Source organism: Lagopus muta, chromosome 5, assembly GCF_023343835.1.
Source record: "Lagopus muta isolate bLagMut1 chromosome 5, bLagMut1 primary, whole genome shotgun sequence".
NCBI classification, from domain to species: Eukaryota; Metazoa; Chordata; class Aves; order Galliformes; family Phasianidae; genus Lagopus; species Lagopus muta.
The window spans coordinates 56602997-56624076 of NC_064437.1; the positions used below are offsets into that span (position 1 = coordinate 56602997).

The 21080-nt window shown below is 44.2% G+C and overlaps 2 protein-coding genes across 7 annotated transcripts; one reads left to right on the forward strand and one right to left on the reverse strand.

Moving 5' to 3' along the window:
- The first annotated feature begins 2653 nt into the window (after positions 1-2653).
- On the forward strand, positions 2654-19476 carry PDCD4 (programmed cell death 4). 6 transcript variants are annotated; one of them, XM_048944446.1, is made up of 13 exons: positions 2654-2924; positions 5710-5854; positions 6979-7073; positions 10161-10460; positions 11005-11099; positions 12730-12843; positions 13074-13295; positions 13562-13659; positions 15034-15148; positions 15930-16037; positions 16983-17093; positions 17549-17688; positions 18743-19476. In XM_048944446.1, the coding sequence occupies exons 3-13, from the start codon at positions 7034-7036 to the stop codon at positions 18801-18803; spliced, it is 1404 nt and encodes a 467-aa protein (XP_048800403.1). In that variant the 5' UTR covers positions 2654-2924; positions 5710-5854; positions 6979-7033; the 3' UTR covers positions 18804-19476. The 6 variants fall into 6 exon arrangements, with proteins under 6 accessions (XP_048800403.1, XP_048800400.1, XP_048800398.1 ...); XM_048944443.1 differs by lacking the exon at positions 2654-2924 and adding an exon at positions 5035-5152 and having other exon boundaries at positions 5708-5854; XM_048944441.1 differs by lacking the exon at positions 2654-2924 and adding an exon at positions 5036-5198.
- BBIP1 (BBSome interacting protein 1) lies at positions 17680-21072 on the reverse strand. The gene is made up of 3 exons (XM_048944447.1): positions 20317-21072; positions 20072-20241; positions 17680-17974 (listed from the first exon to the last, which is right to left on the reverse strand). Exons 1-2 carry the CDS (start codon positions 20861-20863, stop codon positions 20072-20074), a joined length of 717 nt encoding a protein of 238 aa, XP_048800404.1. The 5' UTR covers positions 20864-21072; the 3' UTR covers positions 17680-17974.
- Positions 21073-21080: the final 8 nt, after the last annotated feature.

Below are 21080 nucleotides of genomic sequence, written 5' to 3' on the forward strand. Positions count from 1 at the left end.
ATGGCATTAATAAAAAGGGGAAAACATTTTTCCCAGTTGCATATGGCTGAGGAAAACGGGGAAAGGGGAAAAAGAGTGAGATTGCTCTCCAGTAAGAACGGTATAGAGGTGAATGTACATTAGGTATGTGCAAAACCCAAATTCTTTTAGCTTTCATTGAGGGTGAGGATGTTAATCATGTGGCTACAGATGAGCATGCTGGTGGGACGGGCAAGGGAAATGTTCACAGGCAGGATAGAAGCAAATCCCAGGGATCCCTCATGCACTGCAGGCAGAGGAACGGGCTCACCCACATGCCAGAGCTCCTGCAGAACTGGCCCCAGTATCTCCAGCACATCCCTGCAGCCAGGGACCGGAGCAGAGCACACGACCTGTGAGCACTGAGAGAACCGATGTGGGCAAGAGCAGGCATGAACACTGCAGCTTAATGGTGTGTGGAAAGCTGCAGCACAAACTGCGAAGGAAAGGACAGCTAAAGAAAGGGGGGTAAACAGCATGAGATTAAATGCGTTTGCCAAACCTGTTTATCTTTCTTGGGTGAGGAAAAGCATTTACTTAGTGAGAGAATTGGGGTGGATCTCAGCCCTCTGGATTTAGATTCCATACGATGCAACATGGAAAGTTCTTAGGAACAGGGAGAAGAGATTTAGGACAAGGTGTAAATGAGTGAAACTTGCTGTGAGAGGGGTGGGAGGCTGCCAACCTAGTAGGAGGCTACTGGGGGCTGTTAGGCACCACTCCTGGGAAAGTGCTTTCGGGAATGAGCCTGGTACAAACATTGGTGGAGAACTGGTAAAAATTGCTGATGACAGAAAATATGAAGTGACCTCAGGTCAAAGGAAGCTTGAAATGTTATACATAGGAAAAAAAAAAAAAGCCAGCTGCAAGGAGAACAATCAACAGAAAGAGAAGGTCATAGGTCTGAACCTTCTCCTACATGCAAACTGGCAGCTCATACTTCGATCACAGAATAACTAAGCTGCCAACACCATGGAAGCATGAGAAAAGCAATGAAATCATAGAACACAATGGGAAAAGTGCAGCCCAGGCCGCAGTGAAAGCTGGGTGTACCCAAGGAGAGGCTGTCCCGCTTGATTTTGCAACCAGGTGGATTTCTCTCTGTAAAAGCATCGTGGAAGTGTCTCCCAGGGAGGGCGAGGAAAGACTTAGTGGTGCTAAAGGCCAGTGCTGGTAAAGAGTAAATGAGCAAAAAGATGCATTAGAGATTTTGATTGCTGCTAACCATCTGGTAATCTGGGAGGAACAGCCTCCCAGTTGCAGTCATGCATGCAAAGTATTGAATGGCTTTGAGGACAGAACTTGTTAGGTTTATTAAAGGAATTATATCACATGTTGCCGTGATAGGAGACCTGGTGGCCCAGAAGTTCCTGCCAGTCCTATGCACATAGGTAAATATTTTGTAAGCTTCTGTCAATATAAGTGTGGAGCATGTGATTATACACACACAAAAAGCAGGCACGTGATTTATTAATCACAGTACGTCAGTTTGTCAAATAATAATTACAAGGCAATAACACAGCTTGTTTGGTACAAGTGGCTCCTGAAGATTTTCTCCCACAGTAAACCAGTAAGAAAAAGACAATTATTCTGAAGTATTTCACTATTACATGTCTCTGGTTGTTAGACTGTCAATGCTCACTATCTGGAACACTTAACGGCCTTGCACATTTCACAACTTCAGCCCTTGCAGTAAAATGTCTTTTCAGAGGGACGATTGTCTTTGTTAAGGCAAGAATAAACAGATGACAAATGTAACACAGAGGAGACATGCCTGAAACAGTCTTAAAGACCCAATTCCAAATTGCCTGACAGGAAGGTGCACAAAGAAACGCAAAGGGGAAAAGGTTTTTGCACACTATCAGGGGCAAGTCCTGGAAAGCCACGGCAGAGATAGTCTGTGTTTCATGAAAACATTTGTCCAAAACCATCTCAGCAAGTGACACTTGAGCTTCCACACCCAGACAGATATGACCTGCATTCCCCCTGTTGGCCCTTCCTGGGCAGGGGCTGCAGATGCAGCATGGAGCTGCAGCACTGTTGCCAGCTCTTGTATAGAGCTGTAGGAAGATGTTCAGAAGCAAGTCTAATTAATGAGCATTAAAAAAGCGAAGGCGTGTTTCAGTATCCTTTCAACCTGGAGCTGATGCTGACTGGTGAGAATGAGATTGCTGTGCTTGCAGTTCATTTGAAGAAGGCACCTTGAAGCCAGTGCAGAAGATGCAAATGAAAGTGCAAGGAGGGAAAAGAAATCAGAAAGCCAAGAGACAGGCAGGAGAACAGAGCAGATGATTTAGCAGACTCGATACGCTATTGCTGTCTGCATTATGTGTGGAAAGCTATATTCTGTCACTGCAGCAGAGTAGATTGTAATGAAACAGAACTGCTGAGGTGTCAACATCACAGGTGCTGGCTTTTGAAAACAACCAAAACAGAAAGCAAAACTCTGAAGAAACACACATTGAGGAGTACAAAGAAAATGCTGGGTGATGTTTTTAAGTAAACACAGCCTCTCTGCTTTTCACTGCTCTCTGGGTGCTGGAGGGCAGATAAACAGTGTGAATCCTGCTGAAGTGTGCTGAAAAGCAAAGGCTGGCAGCAGGAGGGTGCAGGGTGTGTGTGCCCCCGACCCTGGGCTGGCGGAAGGCTTCTCCACGTGTTTTGGGGAACTGCAGCCAACGGATCCCTCCCCTGGGTGTTCTGGGAGGGCTTGGCCAACATGTGAGAAAGGGAGGGGAGAGTCTGAAAACAACCCAGCCAGCGCTAAGGGAGGAAGAGAGCTGGGAAGTGACCTGCTCGCCTCTCTCCCAGCAGTTTGCTCCAGGTGGGAGAGCAGGAGGGGAAAGGAATCCCTGCAGATCCTGTGTGGCAAAGCACGGCGTGGCACAGTGGAGCTCACAGTTCAGGTAAAAGTGGGATGTTAGCAGCTTTTCCTAACAGCAGCTTGTGTGGGAGCTGAGCACTGGCCAGGAACTGGGTTTGGTTTGCTTTTAAGTTTTTTTTTTTTTTTTTTTTTTTTGAGAGGTAGATGGGAAAGGGGAGAGTGGGATTCTGCCCTCTTGTTTTTATGGGAATTGAGTGCTGTTCATACAGCTGGGGAGGGAAGCAGGGAAGGAGCAAGCTGCTTCCTGCAGCCTGGAGATTAGTATGTAATGGACTATGTCTTTTTAACATTAAGGTTTTAAGGCAAAAAAGGCAAAATGGAGATATCTTTGAGTAGTTTGCTTGATACAACAGGAAGATACAAGTAATCTTGCATGCACATCATTCCTTTTTCAGGTCATAGTGTTCTAGAAATCAGAAATTTTGTACTGCAAATCTAGACAAGATTTTCAGTGGTTGATAACCAGGCTGCTACTAGAGATGTGCAGCAGAAGAAGGGAAAAACACACTGTTTCCTTGTCTGGAAAAGCGCTGGTTGGTTCAGGAGTTTTCCTCTTCTTCTGATTTAATCAGATAGCTTTTGGGCCTTGGAAGTGATCCAGCCCTAAATATTACAAGAAAATCCCCCAGCAATTTTACAGAATGCTTTAAAACAGGTAGTAGCAACAGGCAGGATGCACTGAGGTGTTATTTTGTGGCATCTTCTCTGGTGCGGGTTCCTGTTACTGTATCACCTCTCATTCTGTCATCACTCCTGGCTGCAGAATCTCTTTCAGTTCCTCTGTCTTGCTGTGGGGAAGCTGAATTCCACGATCATTGTTAATGGATAGATTCTATTTTCCACATCTCAGTGATGATGCTGTAGCATCACATGCTAGGCAGTGAATATGCAAAGAGAAAAGTAGGAAATATTTTTTGATTGATGAGAGAAACATCTTTTGAGAATCTGCCTTATATGAAGAAAGGCTTGTGTGATCATGCCAAGCTGTCCTGCCTGGAACATGGCCGGAACCCGGAGTTATCACAAACAAGAAAGATTTTCTTTCCATTGTGTCTGCTGGGGGAAGTGTTTATCACTAAAAATACAGCAATCATGCCACACAGTCCTTTAAAAGATCACTGTTGTTTTGGTTCTTAAACTTCCTTCTGATGATTCATGCCGAGCAGGGCCAATAAGTGAACACAGCAGCACTTACACAAGGGAAATTTGGCTGCAGTTCAGACTGATTTTGGGTAGAAATACATTGGAACGATATGTAAAAAACAAAACAAAACCTAAAACCAACAAAAGTCAAGTCGTAATGTTGTAATTCCCTCGCTGGCAGCTGAAGAACCCTGTGGTGTTGTGCACTGAAGCAGAATGGCTGCTCAGGGCTCTCAGGCGGGACGGACTGCAAAGGGAGAACAAGGGCTGAAGAAGCTGTTGGGAGGGGCTGAGCAGAGGCAGAGCACTTGACAATAAAACAGGCTGTCACCTGTAATCAGGTGCCTGGTCTTAGGCACTGTGGATAGAAAAAAGGGTAGTGCAAACTAATCTGAGGTAGAAAACCTGTGAGCCGGTGGATGGTATGCAGGCTTTGGTTATCAGCGTGCGTTAGCAGCTTTTCCTAACAGACCTCGCAAAAAAACGTCGGCTCCCGGACAGCCGTGCTGCTCCTGGGCAGCTCCTGTGATGCCCGCACAGAGGAGGGGCAGAGAGGTGCTGTATGAACGGAAAGGGCCTGAACCTTCCCCCTCCTCCCGTTAGCAAGGCGAGGACGAGGTGATGCACCAATTTTCTCGTGGCTTTGTTTAAAACATAGCAAATATTGATTTTTTACAGTAGGAGCACACGCTGCTGAGCAGCCAGGCCCTGTGCAAGCAGGCTGGGCAGGCAACGAGCGCAGCTGCACAGGGAACCCCGTTGAGCACCGCCCGCTCTCCACACGAGAGGCCCTTCCCGCCCCCACACCAACGCGGCCGACATGCTTTCCCCCCCCGCCCACCGTGCCTTTCCTTTCCTGCCACCCTTTTCCTTTCCCCACCCACCCGCCTCTCTTTCTTCCCGCCGATTGGCTGCGGCAGCGGGAGGGAGTCAGCCAATCGGCGGCGCCACTCTCCGCCGTGTCGCTGGGGGGAAGAAAACAAAAACAAGCAGAGACGGGGCGCGCGCGGCTTGGGGGCGGGGCCGAGCCGGGCCGAGCGGGGCCGAGCCGAGCCGCCGGTAACGGTCCTGCCTCGGTGTGAGGGGACTCGGCAGGCTGCCCACCAGGTATCCGGGCCGCGGTGAGGGGCGGCTCTCCGCACCCATCCCTGAGGTAACCCCTCGCTCAGGGGGCGGTGGGAGGCCGTGAGGCGGTGCTGGGCCTGCGGCGCGGGGCGGGCCGGCAGCGGTGGCTCGGGCGGCCGCAGGCTGTGAGCGCTGAGAGGGCGGTTTGCGCGGGAGGGAGGTGCCGAGCGGCTCCGTGTGGCGTAACGCGGCGGATTTTATCCGTACGGTGATAAAAGCGAGGTGCTGGAATTGGAGCGGGGCAGAACCCGGGCTGGGAGGAGGCGTTGCGGAGCTGAGGGCGGTCGGCATGGCAACGGGGATGGTGGAGCTCGGTTATTCCACGTCCTAGTTACAGACAAAGCGGGGTGCTGCGTCCTGACGGCGTATGGGGGCTGTGCTGACTGTTATGCTGCCATATGGGGAGGATTTCAGTTAGGGCTCCGTGAGGAAAAAGTATGCCTCTGCCTCGAAGGGAGAACCTTGTTACTAACGGTGAATGCCTTCCTCTTGATTGTTGTTTAATGCCGGCTTTGTGTCTTGTCTGCTTTTTATAAGAGGTGGACCAACAGATGGAACATTCCACTAGGAAGAACGAAACTGTTCTTACAAGGTAATTTACTCCGGTTAGATTGAAGTCTGCTCAAGGAGGCTTGTGGTCAACGGTGACTGGGAGCGCTGGGAACACCTGAGTGATCAGCTGAGGTAAGTTGGGAGCATATTTACTTAAAAAAAAACAAAACCTGTGGGCTGGGGAGGACTTCATAGTCCATTAAATTGTTAACTGTTGAGACAGATGTTGAGAAATAACCAGATCATGAGAGCTCAGTGCTGTGCCCTAAAACGGTTACTTTATTTTCAACGGTCTGGGCTGAATCATGAACAGTTAATGGTTCTGTGGTAGGAAAGTGTGTATGAGAGGGAAAAAACAAGGAAAGAAAAGCGGAAGGGAGGGATGTCGTTTGCTGTCACAATGTGACGGCTCTACTGTAAGCAGTTTTCAGGGCAGCAAAAGGTGAGAAAGGGTCTGAATTCTTGTGAGATGGACACATGCCAATGGTACTTGCAGTGCTACAGGGTGATAAGTGAAAATCTTGCGGGTAGAAAGGTGTGTGGGGATTCATGAGGCTGCACTAATTTTGTGTAAGTAGAGATGGATGGTGATCCTTTTCACGGTTACCTGTGGTCATTTGTAGAATAGCAGCTGCTAGGAAGAGCGAGTAACAGAAAAAAGAGAAGTGTTGGGTTGTATCCCTTGCTGATTGGCACAGAAGCATGTGAAAATTTGGCAGCTGTTCATCAACATAGTGTAAAATATAAGAACTGTGTTCCTGAAGGGAGCAATTAAAAATGTCTTGTTTTCTAAAGGTTTGTCTGAACTTGATAAAGTGGTATCATTTTATCACTATAGTTCAACTTGGAGACTGTTTGTCTTATGGATGCAATTACAACATTAATGCTGTATGCTTATATAGATAACTGCTCTGCAGAAGTGAACAGTCTCGAGTTGATAGAGGTCACTTATCAACTTAAGAAAGCTGCATATGGAGGGTTTTTATCCTAAACGTAATGGCTTTTATCCTGGTTCCACCTTTATAAGCAGCAGAACTGACAAGTGCTAAGACATCAAGGCTTAAATAGACGTGTTTAAGGGTGGTGCTTTCTCATGTTACATCTTCTACCTTCCCAGGAATTTTTCAGTGGATACTGGTAGTTAATTATAACTTAAAAAACATTTATTTTTGTGGGTGAAGCCTTTGCAGCTCTTTATTCCTTCAGGAGTTACTCTAGTGCTTTTCTTCCCCCTAAGCTTCTCCATTTTTGTTTAGGCCTTGAAGGGAGAACGTTAAGACTACATTTCATTGTCAGTTCTGTTCAGCAGCTATGGAAATAGAAAAGCAGCATGTTTACGTTAGCACAGTAGGTAAGTAATGTATTCAGTATTCTTTTTGCCTAAAATTGCTTATCTGACCTGAGCTGTTCTCTGTTGTAAGTTGCATTGTTGTTTCATCTATGTATCTCTGGACTCCTTGTATGCTATTTCAGTAGTGCAAATTTGAAGACAGAGGTAAATTCAAATGTGCAGCATGAAGGTACATTTACAGGTGCAGTTTCAGCCTTACCTTTCTGTCTAGCTTAAGATTAGAAGAAAGGCTTGGCTAAAGTGAGCAGCAATGGGAAAACATTACTGAATGCATGTTATGCTGTCTTGAAATTGATGACTTTGTCCACATAAGAAGTGCTACATTATGCTTAGTCCGATTAATGCAATGTCAAGTTGTGAGGGTCTGCACTGACCTTTCTATGCCGGTGAGTTGTTGTAAGTTTTAAATGATTTTTAGAAAAAAATACATATAAGTTAAGATGATATGGGACACAGCTGAAGTTGCATCATTTTTCCTATGAACTCCTACTTTAAACCAGAATCAGTTCACTGTAGTAGGTTGCTTTTCAGCATTTTAGAATTACATTTGGGTGGTAGAGAAGAAGCTGTGAGATATCTGAACAGATCTAATTTGGTCGGATGAAACTTGTGGGTAGTGAAGTACTTGGTGAGTATTCTTTTTGGTACTTCTTGCTGCAGAGTACCACAGATTTTAACTGGCTTAATAGAACATTAACAAGAACAATTTGGATAACTTTTTAACACATGGCAAGTAAAGCCTTAGAGTGTACAGGACATGTTGTTGCTTGTATGTGTGTGTATAGATATGATGCCACAGTGAGAAGCTGAAAAAAAGCATGTCATTTGATGTACACATTTTATAAAAAATGATTTTTAAAAAATAAAAGTATTCCAAATTAGTAAAAATTGAATCTGTTTTCTCCAGAGTAACGAGGTAACTAATAGTGGAGGGGCAGCAGGTCGCAGTGTTGTACAGAAAGAAGCTGCAGCTCCAAGTTGTATGCTGCTATATTAAATAATAAATACAATACAGTGTGCAATTTTAAGTCACATAGGCTGCAAAGGATTGCATTTAGTCTCAAACCTGAGATCAGGAAGGTGTGTGGAGACTGTTCTGTAGCCTCACTTTTTTCCTTAGCAAGGAGTGACTTGTTTTCATTAATTGGTGACCATTTCCTTTGAAAACTGAGGGAGAATGAAGTGATCAGTGAAGCGTGGGGTCTAAACTGGAGAAACAAATGGGAGGCTGGGCTGGGAGTTCGGTTAGCTGAGATGAGCTGGTTCTGCAGAGGGCTCCCTGGGGAATTCACCAAAGAAAACCTGTTCTCTTCAGCTTTGCTTTTTTGCCCTGTGCTAGCTTTATGCAAATCTTTCATTGTAGTATTAAAATATTAGACAAACTGAGAATGCTTGTTGTGGGAATGTTTTTCAGTAAAGGGACGTGGTTTTTCTCTTCTTAGCTTGCTGCAAGCTTAAAGGGAATACTTTTGTGGGAGTACAAGCTTAATCCGAGAGTGCCTGTATTACTGTTCAGCTGTAGCATTCACAGCTGTGTGCTCCTGAACGGTGGTTCTGTGATCATGAAGCAGGCAGTTGCATCACGCTGTCATCATTTTGTAGTGCAGTATCGTCTTTGATATGGATATGCACTTTAAGGTTAGAAATATTTTATTAGAGTACTTTGCTTTCAAAACTCATTTTCATGAGCCTGTTTTGAAACGAGAAAATACAATTCTGGAGCTATTGTCAAGTGGACGTTTTTAATGGAGTGGATTGGAATGGTAAAGTAATATATTCAGCTACGTTCAAATCACAGTTTAAAATATTCTCCATGTTGTGGGTTTATGGCTGTGAATGTTTCTGTGAAGCAGGTTTGGCACAGCTGGAAAAGCAGCTCCTGTGTGCCTCATCTGTGTGCATCCTTGGGCTGTGGCTGGAAGTTGTATCTGTGAGTCTTCTGACTGCAAGAAAAGGAGGCTGCGTAACAGAGCTCAGGTTGTTGCCTTTGTGTGTGTCTTTAATTCACACGGAGTCCCAGAGTGCTACCTGGAATATAAAGCAGGTTCTCAATTGCTTTTCTTTATTATTATGTATTATTCATCTTCATGAGTTGAGGAAGATGAAGAAATTACAAAGACTTTGGCACTTAAAACGTTCTACTGATCCATAGAGTTTGTGTGGGAAGCTTCTTTGTGAAATAAGACTTAATCCACGTATAAAATTTGGATCTGACTTCACAAACGAGTGACATTATTGCACTTCTCAGTGCTCTGAAACATTTGTGGGGGTTGTAAGAGGGATTTTTTCCTTCTACAGAGGGTGTTTTAAAAGGAGACCAAGCTAGTTAGTTAACTGTTACATATGACTGCAGCGAGGAATAAACCGTGGTGACTTTTAGAAACAGTCTTGCCTTAGCAGACAATAAGGAACAATCCCTAGGGAAGTGAGATCATGTTGGTTCAGAACATTTATTCTGAGTCTTTGTTTTCAAACTCTCCAAGTTTTGTATTAAACAGCTTTTTTTTCTTTCTTCAAAAACAGAAATTAAAGCAATCTCGTACGCAGGCTTTTGTGTGTCTGTCATTGATTTTCCAGACAGTGAGCCTTGTTTGAAGTTCCTCGAATGAGAGGAATGCTGGTTGATGATGTAGGAAATTAATTACAAAGTCACTGTGGTGACTATTCAGTTAATGGCATTGAGTTCTTACAACATTCACTGCACGGACAGTTGTTTTTTTCCACAACAAGCATTGAGTGGGTGGAGTGATAACCAGTCACATAGGTCTTATGCACTGTGGAATTCTGATAAATTGTTTAACAAGGGTGGAGTTTTCTGTGGTTTACCTATTTATAAATGGTTCATTCGTTTGCTTTCCAACTATTAACATAAGCTCTGTTTAGATTGTGGGTAGTATGGGTGAGGGGATAAGGAACTCCTTATTACTGTGATGTGTAGACACATCTAAATAAAACACCACCATTTATCTGTTGGAAGTAAGAGTAGTATATCATGTTGTAAGCCATTTTAAATGCAGCGTCTTCTGGTATTTTAACATAAACCAGTTTAAAGCAATAACAGATTTTTCACTGTGTTTTCTTTTAAAGAAGTGGAGAATCTGAGTGATGCTCTGTTCTCCGGCGATGAAGAAAATGGTGGCTCTGAGGAACGAAAGACTGAAATCAACGGCAATTGGATTCCTGCAACTTCAATTACCGAAGCCAAAATAAATGCTAAAGCAAAGAGGCGGTTGAGGAAGAATTCTTCAAGAGATTCTGGGAGAGGAGACTCTGTTAGTGAGAATGGAGAGACGCAGAAGGCTGGGCTGGTTGTACCAACAAGCCCTAAGGGGAAAGTCCTGGACAGGCGCTCCAGGTCTGGGAAAGGAAGAGGTCTTCCAAAGAAAGGTTGGTGTGGTTTGGTGATGAGAGTAGCTGGTAAAGATTCTGTCCAGAATGCAGTGGTGGTGTTTTTATTGAGAACTGCATTCGCAACGCACCGTCTTTGTGCAGGCACTTGGTTCTTTGTTAGGCAATAGGAGTTAATTGCAGGTGGAATCTTACCAGGAAAAAATTGTGTGTATTCTTAAATAACTTTAAGTATCTTTTATTAGTAAATTGAATACACAGGCTTGAACTGTTGTGGTCAAGTGGTTCGCAGAAGTGTTACCAATGTAAACTGAGGGCTTGACTATATTTAGAAGTACAGTTGTTTCAACCTTCGGTAATTCTTGTGTGCTTCTGTGCACACTGCTTTTAATGTCTTAGTGGAAAGTAATGAAAAGACTGGTTGCTGAATGTCATACAGATGCTTCTGCCATTTTCAGCATATGTTGCCAGAGTCAGTGGCTACAAGCACACCTGTGAGTGAAAGAATGTTGGGTTGTGTTCAAAGTCTTGTTTGTAAACTGTCTGTCCTTGCTTAGTTTCTTACTGTTCTTTATTTTGCCAGGTGGAGCAGGTGGTAAGGGAGTCTGGGGAACACCAGGTCAAGTGTATGATGTGGAAGAAGTAGATGTTAAGGATCCTAATTATGATGATGACCAGGTAGGCAAGCAAACTTCTTTGCTCAGTGCTTGTTTTGATTTTATATTAATTAAAATTACTGTGATGCTCATATTAATAAATGCTTAATCTCACAAGTTATATGGATGTTTGACTGGCTGTATTAAGTACTCGTTTGTTTGTTTGTTTGAGAATGGATTATTGACTTAAAGAAGACTGGTATAGAAGTGTTGCAATATTTAGCATGCACAGGTCTTACACCCAAGCCCTCCTTCTGTGCCTGACTAGGCAGTGTGCCTTTCCCAGGTGTGTTCTTCTCTTGCTGGTTTTCATGGAGGTGAATGCTGCAGTGCTGCTCGGAGTTGCAAGCCGGCATTGTGTTAAAGTACAACACAGACTGCAGTTGGGAGTTTAGCTCATGAGGTTATCTGCTAGGGGCTTCTTTCTTCTTTGTATCTCCAACACTGTGGATACAATATCTTGTATCTTCTTGGTGCAAACGCTTGAAAGTGGTATGAAGTTGAGGACCCGGATTTTCTGTTTATTTACATATATTATTTAGGATATGTTGTGGCAGATTCTGCTTTACAGCTGTGTAAACACCAACAAAAAGAAAGCAATTTCCTCAATAAATTTTTATCAGATTAAATCTCTGAGATTACAGGCACAGATTATTGATGTCTCTGTGACAGATGCATTTGTGAGACCATAAATAAAGCCCTTGTAACAACAGCAGAGTGATGGTGGCGTTCTTTGAGCTGCAGCTTTTTGTTGTAGCAGAGCTGCTGAGATGATGCTCTGTGGGTATCTTAGAATCCCTTCTTCCACCAATTCATTGCAGATTAGCAGACAGCTATTGAAAATGAAGTAGATGATTGCATAAAATAAGTTTGTATAAAAATTGAGAATTGCATTAAACTCCTGATTTAGCTTTTCTAAGATTGTAAACAAAGTGTTATGATAGAAGAGTAGGCTTTTGGATTTCTGCTGTAATTCTTGGTCATAGAATATTTCTTTTCTATAAGCATCAGTTGGATATTTCTTTGAAACTGCAGCAATCTGTAATATTGCTCTGAATATTCTGTAGTCTGTGAGAAACTGAATCACACTGCGGAGTCCTGGCAGTGCTAGAACTCTTCAGGACCAGTTGCTGCATAAGGTTTTCCTCTTAGGGAATAGCTTGGCTTACAGATGTTCTGGAGGTGCTTTCTCTTCTGGCAGATCTGTACATGCTGTCACCTGTCTGATCGTGAAGACCCCCTGAGGAAGGGGGCAGACAGGCAGGCTTACTGGCAGAAGTGTCAGTTGCAGGGAGTTGCTAAAAGTTTAATCTTGTGGAACTGATAATTCTGTGGGGCTGGGGTAAGAGTTTCTGTCACCCTCCCTTGAGTACCAGGGTACTTGATTCTGTGTTCATGTGGTGTCAGAAGAATGCTAGGAGCAGAGTGTGGAGTATTTACTGTCATTTAACAGTGAATTCAGTTAACACTAAACTCAAAATACAAGAAATATGACATTTAGCCAGCACTGTCCACACTTCAACCATAGGGACATAATCTGATACTTTCTGGTGGAACACTGACTATGAGGACTAAAGCATTAGAGGTATAGATTGTGTTTTGATGCTGTTAGCACTTCATAAAAATCTTTGTTTTGTTTCCTTTTGAAATAGGAGAATTGTGTCTATGAAACAGTAGTTTTACCTCTGGATGAAAGAGCATTTGAAAAAACCTTAACACCAATCATACAGGAATACTTTGAACATGGAGATACCAATGAGGTTTCGGTACGTCATGTGCTTTACACTTATTTTAGGGGACAAACTTACAGTGCACAAGCGAGTCTCGAATGCTAGCTGTAAATGAGTGTTTGCCAGAAAAGTGCATAGGAATACCTTAGCAGTTAATTCATGACATAGGTAGAAGCATACATGTAATTGTGGAAATATTTGTTAACAACGTACATTTCTATCATGGTGAGATCTTAACCTGTTGTCTTTTACAAATTTTATTTTAGGAGATGCTGAAGGATTTAAACCTCGGTGAAATGAAATACAGTGTGCCAGTGCTGGCTGTTTCCTTGGCACTAGAGGGGAAGGCCAGTCACAGGGAGATGACATCTAAGCTTATCTCTGACCTGTGTGGGACAGTAGTAAGCAAAACTGATGTGGAAAAATCATTTGACAGACTGCTAAAAGATCTACCTGAATTGGTGTTGGATTCTCCCAGGGCACCACAGGTATTCTGACAGATTTTTATGGGGGTCATCGAAAGTTTTTCTTTTTAAATTGTGCCTAAAATTGACAAAGCAAAATGAAGTAAGACTGTATTTTGAAAAATAGCTATGGAGAGTCTTCCAGTTTGTAATCCCTGTATCCAGTTCCCCAGGCCATGCTTTTACATTGAGGTAAAAATAAAATCTGAAAAGCAAGCGTATTGTACTTGTCTGCTTGAAACTGTTTTCAGATTCAACTTTTACTTAAAAGTGCTTCTGTTTTGTTGTAGTTGGTGGGCCAGTTCATTGCTAGAGCTGTTGGAGATGGGATTCTGAGCAGTACTTACATAGATGGCTACAAAGGCACTGTGGATTGCATCCAAGCTCGGTAAGTTTCTTGCGGTCTATAGCTGTGGTTTTCTATTTCAAATGCCTAAGAAAACCAGGAATTTGGGACATGGGGACAAACCATTTGGTTCTCAGAGTTCATTTCTAATTTCAAGCAATCAAAAACGCACAGTCTGCAATAACAACAAAACCCAGATTTGCTCAGGTCAGCTAAGAAACGCTGGAAGTGCCTTAAAAACACATTGATACGTTTAGGGCAGTTTGTGGGGTTTGTTGTCCCACTTCAGTTTGAATGGGGAGCCTGAGCTGAAACAAGAAGTGGTTATAAAAGGTTTTGTCTTTAGGAAAAGCTTTAATGTGACTAATGAGTTACAGTGTCAGCACAGCTGCTTTAAAGTTGTTGTGAAATACACAAGGGATGAAGTGTTTTGCCTCATAAAGGTTTCAAATTTGTACATTTTGTAAGTTTGTACATTTGCAGTATATTTTCCTAGAATGTGGCACTTTATTCATCAATAAATGTTTTCAGTTCCAGGCTGTTTCAAGGAACATCAGAGAGAAGAGACATTGTAATAATTAGCCATGTTTTTTTTTAATTGTTTCTTCTCCCATAAGTGTTTCAGACTTGGATAATGAGGTGCTGAACTCCTAAAACTTACAAAAGTTCCATTTGTTCTGATTAAAGCTGCATACTTCTAGGAAGAAGGCCAGGGCTGAGCCGCCTAATTTGGGGGGTAAAGTTGTGAAAACTGGTAGTCTGTTACACAAGTTTCTCTTGTGGTATGAAGGATTTTAGCCTGCATATTGCACATCTGGGATGTTTTGCTGCCACTGCAATTTTTTGGTCAGTCTTTGCTGTGTGTTAAATCTCAGTGAATAGCTGTTTTTTCACTAACACTAATATGAGCATGGGGAGATAACTGGTCGTTTTTTAGCCAGATAGTGCTTAACTGGATCTGCCATTTCTTCTTTTTCTCACCTACTTCAGTTTTTTCATCTCTTCACAACTATGTATTTGCCTTCCGAAGTGCTGTTTGAGCTTGAACTCCAAAGTTTCACAATTTTTTAGATACCAAATTTATTTCAGCACTAAAGTCACTTCTGTTTTGAGATGTACCTGCCAAGCTGCATCCTTGGAGCAGTCCAGCTACAATTCATCTCGAAAAGAAACTGTTCTTTCCTTTGAGAGCACTTCAGGTTCTGCGCTGATGATTCAGACCTCCTGCCTTTGCAGGATTCTTCCCTGTCCCATGTTCAGTATAACCAAGAGTGTAAAGGTGGTGTGGCCTCTTCCCAGTCAGGATCACTTTGACTGAAAGAGCAGTGATAGATGTGGTGGGGGGTTGCTGTTGATGTTATGGGTGTCTTCCAATGAAGTTTCCTCACTTCCTAAAACACTGCCTTTACTTTCTAGAGCTGCACTGGACCGAGCTACCGTGTTACTGAGTGTGACAAAGGGTGGAAATCGCATAGACAACGTGTGGGGCTCAGGAGGTGGCCAGCAGTCTGTGAAACACCTTGTTAAAGAGGTAGCTGACTTCCACAAGTCTCTTCCCTCCAGAGTTTACTCTTTAAGCTTATCTAGTTTGGAATGAGCAGAGAAATACACATATTCTGCAGCTAAATGATGTTTGGTGTCATTTTTAAACAAATGTTCTTATTTCAGTTTGTTTCATACAAAGTAGGTTTTGAAAATCGATGATCATTTTGCTGATAGACATGGCTATCATTAGTGACCAGTGGTGGAAACATACTGGTTCATATTCTGCATTGCAAGTGCAGCTATTCTTGCTTCAAGCTAAACTTCAAGCACTTACTGTTAGGGTTTATAGTACAAAATGGTGAAGTAATGTTAGATTACAAAAGAAGTTTATTTCTTGGCGCCAGTGACTAAAAGCACAGCAATAACTTGAAAGTAAAAGAGGCTGGAAGGATTGTGAAAACTTAAGAGATTCATGCTATGAAGTAGGTGGAAGGTTTAAAATAGTCATGATGTAATCTCTCGTGCTGTGAGTGCAGCAGATGATAAAGAGTTCAGGCATTAAGATAAACTGACAGATAAACTTGCAGCAAAGCTTTTAGTGCTAGCACATCTGTATTATGCTACAGAGGGAGGTATTGGGCTTACACTGCGTTTCGGGTTGCTGTTCATGCCTCAACTTAATTACATTTACTAGAACTCTAGCTGCAGGTTTCAGGAGCTGGCTTGTTACTAGGTTGATCACAGATCACCAAAAGAGTTGGTGAGACAGCTTTTAGATCTTGTACCTAACTAGTGATGGGTGTTTTGCTTGTTTTAAAATGCAATAGATTGATATGCTGCTGAAAGAGTACTTGCTTTCTGGAGACCTGCTGGAAGCTGAACGTTGCCTTCAGGAACTGGAAGTACCCCATTTTCACCACGAACTTGTATATGAGGTAAGGAGAAATGGGTCCCTTTAATGACTGCCAGTACCACCAATGGGTTTTGTTTTGATGTGGGTATGCATGCAACTGGAATTTGAAGCTCAGCTGCAAGTTTTGATGTTACTTAACTAAATTATTTCATGTAAAGTTAATGGTTTACATGCTCACTTGTGTGTTGTGCTGCTGGTACCTCTGGGAAGATCCAGAATTACATTTTGGTTGTTGGGTTCAGACAGACATCTGTTAAAGAAGAGCCTAGCTTACTTTCAGCTGAGGAATACCAGCAAAAGCCCCAGGTTGTATTGGAGTTTATTTCCTTTTAAATACACATTACAACAGATTTCAGACATCTGGGTATACTAACAGGTGTTACCTGTTTTTGTTAAGTTGTAATTTCCTTTTCAGTGTGGAACTGTTCCATCTAAGTACATGTAGAAGGCTGAGATAATTCAGAACCACGCTATATGAGAAAGAACTCTGCTGTATCTAGTAGTTGAAATGGTTGTTTACCAAGAAAGCCAAACACTCAAAGTTATAAAATTATCTTTTCAATAAATTGATTCCTTATTCTAGGATAGAAAATGGACACCTGTTTTTGATGGGGTTTGTGGAGACTGGTACATTTTGAACTTAGGAGTTCTTTTTCTAAAACCCTAGATGCAAAATTAATTGCCATCAGTGCTGCAGCAGCCATGCAGATGCAGTCACGTACCCCTCACAGTAGGCAGGGCTCTTCACTCTGTCTGGTCCTTTCTCTTTTTTCATACCTTCTATCTTTACACAAATAACTTTCTATCTGGCTTTCCTTTCAAATTGGGACTGCTTGTAGCAACTGGACTTGTCTCCCAGAAAACACAGTGTTACGTTCACTCTTCTTTGCACGTGGGTATGCTTACACAGCATGTACTCGAACCACTATTTTCTTTTCAGTTAAAACCTCTGCATGGTTTGTTTTAGGCAATTGTGATGGTTTTGGAGTCAACTGGAGAAAAGACCTTTAAAATGATGCTGGATTTGCTGAAATCTCTCTCGAGGTCTTCTGTCATTACTATGGACCAAATGAAAAGAGTAAGTATGGTACTGAAAGAATGCTGGGCAAGATCTTCAAGTAGCTTCTATTTTCTTTTAAACGCTATTTGTAATTTATTGCATCTCTCATTGAGATGTGTGGCCTTCACTCTATCTACAGGGCAGAGCAATTAATCCTTCTTCCTTGTGTTACTAGCAGCTAGGCTATCGTATGCAGTCTGTACTGTCTGGATTTCTGTCTTTTTAAGAAGCTGAAATACTCAGCTAGTGTATTTATATAGATACGCTGTTGTGTAACACCAGCTCTTGGAATGGGCTGGTATGACACCTTGCTTTGCCACTAATTTGCAGGTGTTCTGCTTTCAGTTTGTTGAAACTGCTTAAAGAATACATGAAATTGCATTAAAAAGAAGTCATCTTCTGAGTGCCAAAAGATGTTTAGAAAATTGTAATTCCAGAACAACCAAATCATTATTTGCATCCTTAAACTACAGGGCTATGAACGAGTTTACTGTGAAATACCAGACATTAACCTGGATGTGCCACACTCCTATTCTGTGCTTGAGCGGTTTGTAGAGGAATGTTTTCAGGCTGGAATCATCTCCAAACCACTGAGAGACGTCTGTCCTTCAAGGTACTTGTTTTATTACAAAGAGGTGCTGGCGCTCAGTTTGAAAGCAGGATCTTATAACCTGGGTGTGACAGGCTGGTACAGAGACTAGGGAAGGTGGAGGAACAAAAAGAGCAGGGTGGATACGTGTCTGAGGGAAGTGAGCCTCTGCTGGAATCCCCAGCAGTGTGCTTATGTGCTGCAGCAGATGAAGGCCTGCCTCTCCTCTCAGTTTTGCTGATTTGCTTGGCAGAGATCAGCGCAGTGGAGCTGGAAGATTCAGGAGTTTTAATGATCTGTGCAGACAAACCTGAAGGGGGAAAAAAAAAGTTTTAAAACAGTTTAAAACATTGTAAACTGAACTGAGTTCCAGGATTAGACACCAATCGTAATGTTTCTGTCAAAAAGCAACAAGGCATTTATGTGGCAAAATCTCTACATCCCTGATTAAAAAAAAAAAAAGACAACCATGAGATGCACGTATATTGTAGTGTTCTCTGTTTTATTATTGTTTTACTGTAGCTAATCAGTGTTCTGTATTTTCAGTCAGAATACAACCTGTAAATTTCATTTCCTATGGGGAATTCATAAAAGTTTAAATTTGATGCTAAAACTATTCATGATTTCATGCATCAGAAATGCTGTCAGGTATTTTCCAGTCTGTCTGTATCTCAGTATCAACTTGCACGTGGGTTTGGTAGGGCTGAAAGTCGTTGCTGTGACAAAAGCTGGATTATACTGCAGCTCTCATCAATATACTGAGGTGTTTTGAGCTTGTATTTCAGTTTGGGGTAGAAAAATATCATTTTTAGGCTTTCAAGCTAGCAGCTTTTAGAAGTGTGAATGGTAATGTTCAACGTTAAACGGTTAGGAGAGTAGAAATTTGAACAGCCTAATAACCTTAGATGTAGCATTCAGGTGCCTTAGTTTGCTAGTGATCAAGACTCATTCTGCTCATCTCATACACCTCACATTTGGCTCCCAAGACCAAGAGAAGATTCTTCACAATGACAGACGAGCAGAAGAAGTGATGCTGCTGTACACTTGCTGAAAATATACTTTCTACTTTTTTTTACAGGGGCAGGAAGCGTTTTGTGAGTGAAGGAGATGGAGGCCAGCTTAAGCTAGAAAGCTACTGAATGTTGGAACCAACTGCTGAAGACTTAAAAGCTGAAAGGGAAAAAAGATAGGTGTCTATATATATATATACAAACACACAGGCCTTTTTGGCACGTGTGCATGTATGTATGTATATGCATATATTATATACCAAATTTCTAAGAGTTGCTTAGCACAGTTCATATTTTTTTAAGAGCACATGTTTTGGGTACAGATCATTTTTTTTAAATAGTTTTATAAATTTCAGAAAGAAAAGTTCTTTCTCCGGGCATCTAATAGACCAACTGGCCACTCTGTTGTGGTGCCTTCAGATAAGCTATCTTTTTGTAAGTGCCATGTTTATGACCTGTCATTCCATGTTTGCATCCACGTTTGACTGCCGCTGTTTCTTTCAAGGACAGTGTTTTCATTGTACAATCCCTGATTTATACAGAGCTTTCTAGAAGGGTCAGGTTAAGCCGCTGTGATCCCCTTCGTTGCTGCTGCTGAAATACTGTGCTTTGGGAGGAAAAATAGCTGTTTCTTTGTCTTAAAGAGCCCAAGAAATGAGAGCTGGGTCATTGGACAAGTTCACCTGTTCCACTGGTCGGTTTTAGGTATTCCAGCCAGCACGTACCAAACCGGTCCTTTTTTCTATGTAACTGGAAAAGTGAAAAATTCTGGTAAAAACATATTAAAAATATTTTTTGTGAAGCTCTCCTTCCTGCCTTTTGCATTTAGGCTGTTCCAAACTCTGAAGCACTGCGCAGCACTTCTGTCACCAATATTTGTATTACAATAGGTGTTAAGTACAGAATGACGGACAGTCCTGAAGGGGACCCACAAGGTGTGAGTCCAGCTGCTGGCTCCACACGCGATCATGCCACGTTCAAGCCGTGTTTCTAAAAGCAGCTCCGTGCCGTGCCCGCTGCCCTAGGGCAGGGCCTCTCTCTACCCGCCCCTGCCCGGCCGCAGCTCTGTGCCGTTCCCCGGGGCTCAGTCGCTGCTGTTGCAGAGCAGCAGAGCTCAGCTGCCCCTCCACTCCCTGGGAGTAGCTGAAGGCTGAAGTAATTAAACTAACGGTACGAATGTACGGTGCGGAATTAACAAGCCTTTCATCGCAGTGCCCCTGTGCCCTCTCAGTGCTGCACCGCGGCCTCAGGCCATTGAAGCCGCCGGGGCGCAGCTGCGGCTCTGCGGGAGGAAAGCCGCCTCCTCGGGCCGCGCGCGTCCGTTCGCAGTGCAAGCGTACGGGAAGAACGAGACGAAAGGAGGCCCCGGGCCGCTCGGCTGGTACCTGGCACCCCACCTAAGGCTGCGGCTGGGGGCCCGCAGTGCCTTCGGGCGGCCGCGACGCCTCCATGGCCGCGCGCTGCAGCTGCTGCAACTGCTCCAACTTCTCCAGTGATACCGATTTGAGGGGCAGCACCTTCGGCTTGCACAGCACCATGCCGGCAGCGTCCTCCACCGACAGCTGCCCTGCGAAGGAGACAGAGCAGCGCGTCAGCCGCCTCGTGGCGGTGCCCGTGGCCGCGTCCCGCCCGCCGGCCGTACCTTGTTTGGGCAGCACCTCCCGGAACGCGCCCTTACCCTCCGGCATAGCGGCTTCCGACCCCACGCGCATGTGCCGGGCTGCCCGGAAAGCCACAAATCCCGGCATGCGCCGCGCCTGCAAGCAGTGCATGCTGGGGGTTGTAGTCCTTGGAGGGGGGGAGAAAGGCGTCGGCCGCCCACCTCCGCGGTGGGCGCTGGAGGGGGAAGCAGCTGGTTCTGCAGCGCGGCGTCGTGCCGGCTGCTGTCGGCGCACGCTGGCTCGGCTGCGGCCGGCCTGCCTGAGTGCGTACAGCTGGCGTGGCCGTGAGGCGCGGGGGCCGCTGCTTTTCATAAAAAGCCAGCGGGTACCGACCGACGGGTGGGCTCTGCCCGGTCTGACGCGTTCTCGAGTTCGTCTCCGGGCAGCGCCTCGGGGTTCGTGGGGGTGAATCACGCTGCTGGTTAGAAGGTAAACGCCGGTAAAACCCTCGAAGGTCGAGGGCATAAATGCAGCCAAACCAGCCCGGCCGGTGCGCCGGGATCCCCCCCGCAGAGCGCGGATTTGCATTTCCGAGCTCCCTCCCGCCGCTCTGCAGCAGCTCGGCGCGCAGCCGTGTGCGGAGCCGCCTGCAGCGCGGGGCGGTGCGGATAGGTTCGGTTCACGGCCCTCGGCACGGGCCCGGCTCGCCCTCCGGAGCTGCCGTATCCCAGCTCTCGCCAGTGAAGTTGCCTGTGTTCCCCCACGCACTGTTTGTGTTGGCCGTGGGTTCCTCGAGGGTCTGCAG